Source organism: Plasmopara halstedii (assembly GCF_900000015.1).
Source record: "Plasmopara halstedii genome assembly, contig: Scaffold_322, whole genome shotgun sequence".
In the NCBI taxonomy this organism is placed as follows: domain Eukaryota; phylum Oomycota; class Peronosporomycetes; order Peronosporales; family Peronosporaceae; genus Plasmopara; species Plasmopara halstedii.
In genome coordinates, this window is record NW_020187243.1 from 697,357 (window position 1) to 698,371 (window position 1,015).

The 1,015-nt window shown below is 38.9% G+C and overlaps 1 protein-coding gene across 1 annotated transcript; it reads right to left on the reverse strand.

Annotated features, from left to right (window-relative positions):
* Positions 1–371: 371 nt before the first annotated feature.
* On the reverse strand, positions 372–712 carry PHALS_08279 (uncharacterized protein; the record flags this gene model as incomplete). The annotated part of the gene is made up of 2 exons (XM_024723601.1): positions 372–415; positions 601–712. The coding sequence occupies 2 exons, from the start codon at positions 710–712 to the stop codon at positions 372–374; spliced, it is 156 nt and encodes a 51-aa protein (XP_024574561.1).
* Positions 713–1,015: the final 303 nt, after the last annotated feature.

The window sequence follows — 1,015 nt, forward strand, 5'->3', positions numbered from 1 at the left end:
ATTTGTACGGTCACACCATCTTGTGGTACCCACCCTTTCATACCAGGGTACGTGTAATTCCGTTACACTCTGGGTATGTATAATGTCTCACGCTCTCTCAGGCAAGGTAACGCGCTATGTAACGGGGTTAGACGTACCCCCCCGTTACACAGTGCGTCACCTTGCTTGAGAAAGCGTAAGAAGTTATATATACTTTCAAAACGCAAACGTTCACGGCCTTCAGAAGAGACATTTTGTCCCCGCAGAGAGACCGACACTTGACCAAAGCAACCTCACTGAATAGAGCTTGATGAGACACAACCAATTATCAGATACGGCTGGTTTATTCGTTTCTGGAGGTGGCGTCTTAAATTATTGCCTAAGGGTGACTTCTAGCCTCGAATCGCCAATTGTTCAGGTGCATCATATTCTCGACCTAGAAAAACCTTAATCTATGATCATTAAAGCTATATCAAATATCACTGTAATAACATACTTCTGTATATTTTGGTCTGTCATCCCGTATCCACCGATTTATTTTTTTGAGAGCATATCGACATTCTTTTCAGCGACGACAAATGTATTGATTAAATTGTGAAGTGTTATAGACAAACAAAATACCCTCCTCAACGCTATCAATTTTGATATCCCACAGCGAAATGATACAAGGAAGTTCCACTTCGAAAAATACATTTATCCAAGAACATCGGTGTCCATTCACAAGATTCTTCATCTTGGTTATGCATGATTAAAGAAAGATACAAGCAAATTTATTTAAGGTACAACAAACGAATGAAGCGCGATTCTAGAAACAACCATTATGATTAAAAAATGAATCAAGTTTAATAAAAAATATGCTATATATTGTTTTTGCACTTGGACGTATCCAGCGATCTAACGGATTTTTACGAATAGTGATCGGTCTTTTATTTATTAGTAGCCTTAAGAAATCGATCACTTTTGACAGGAGGTCTACATTTCGTAGAGGGCTACTATATCTCGACGACATCAACGTCATCCAAGGCTTGGTCTAGTT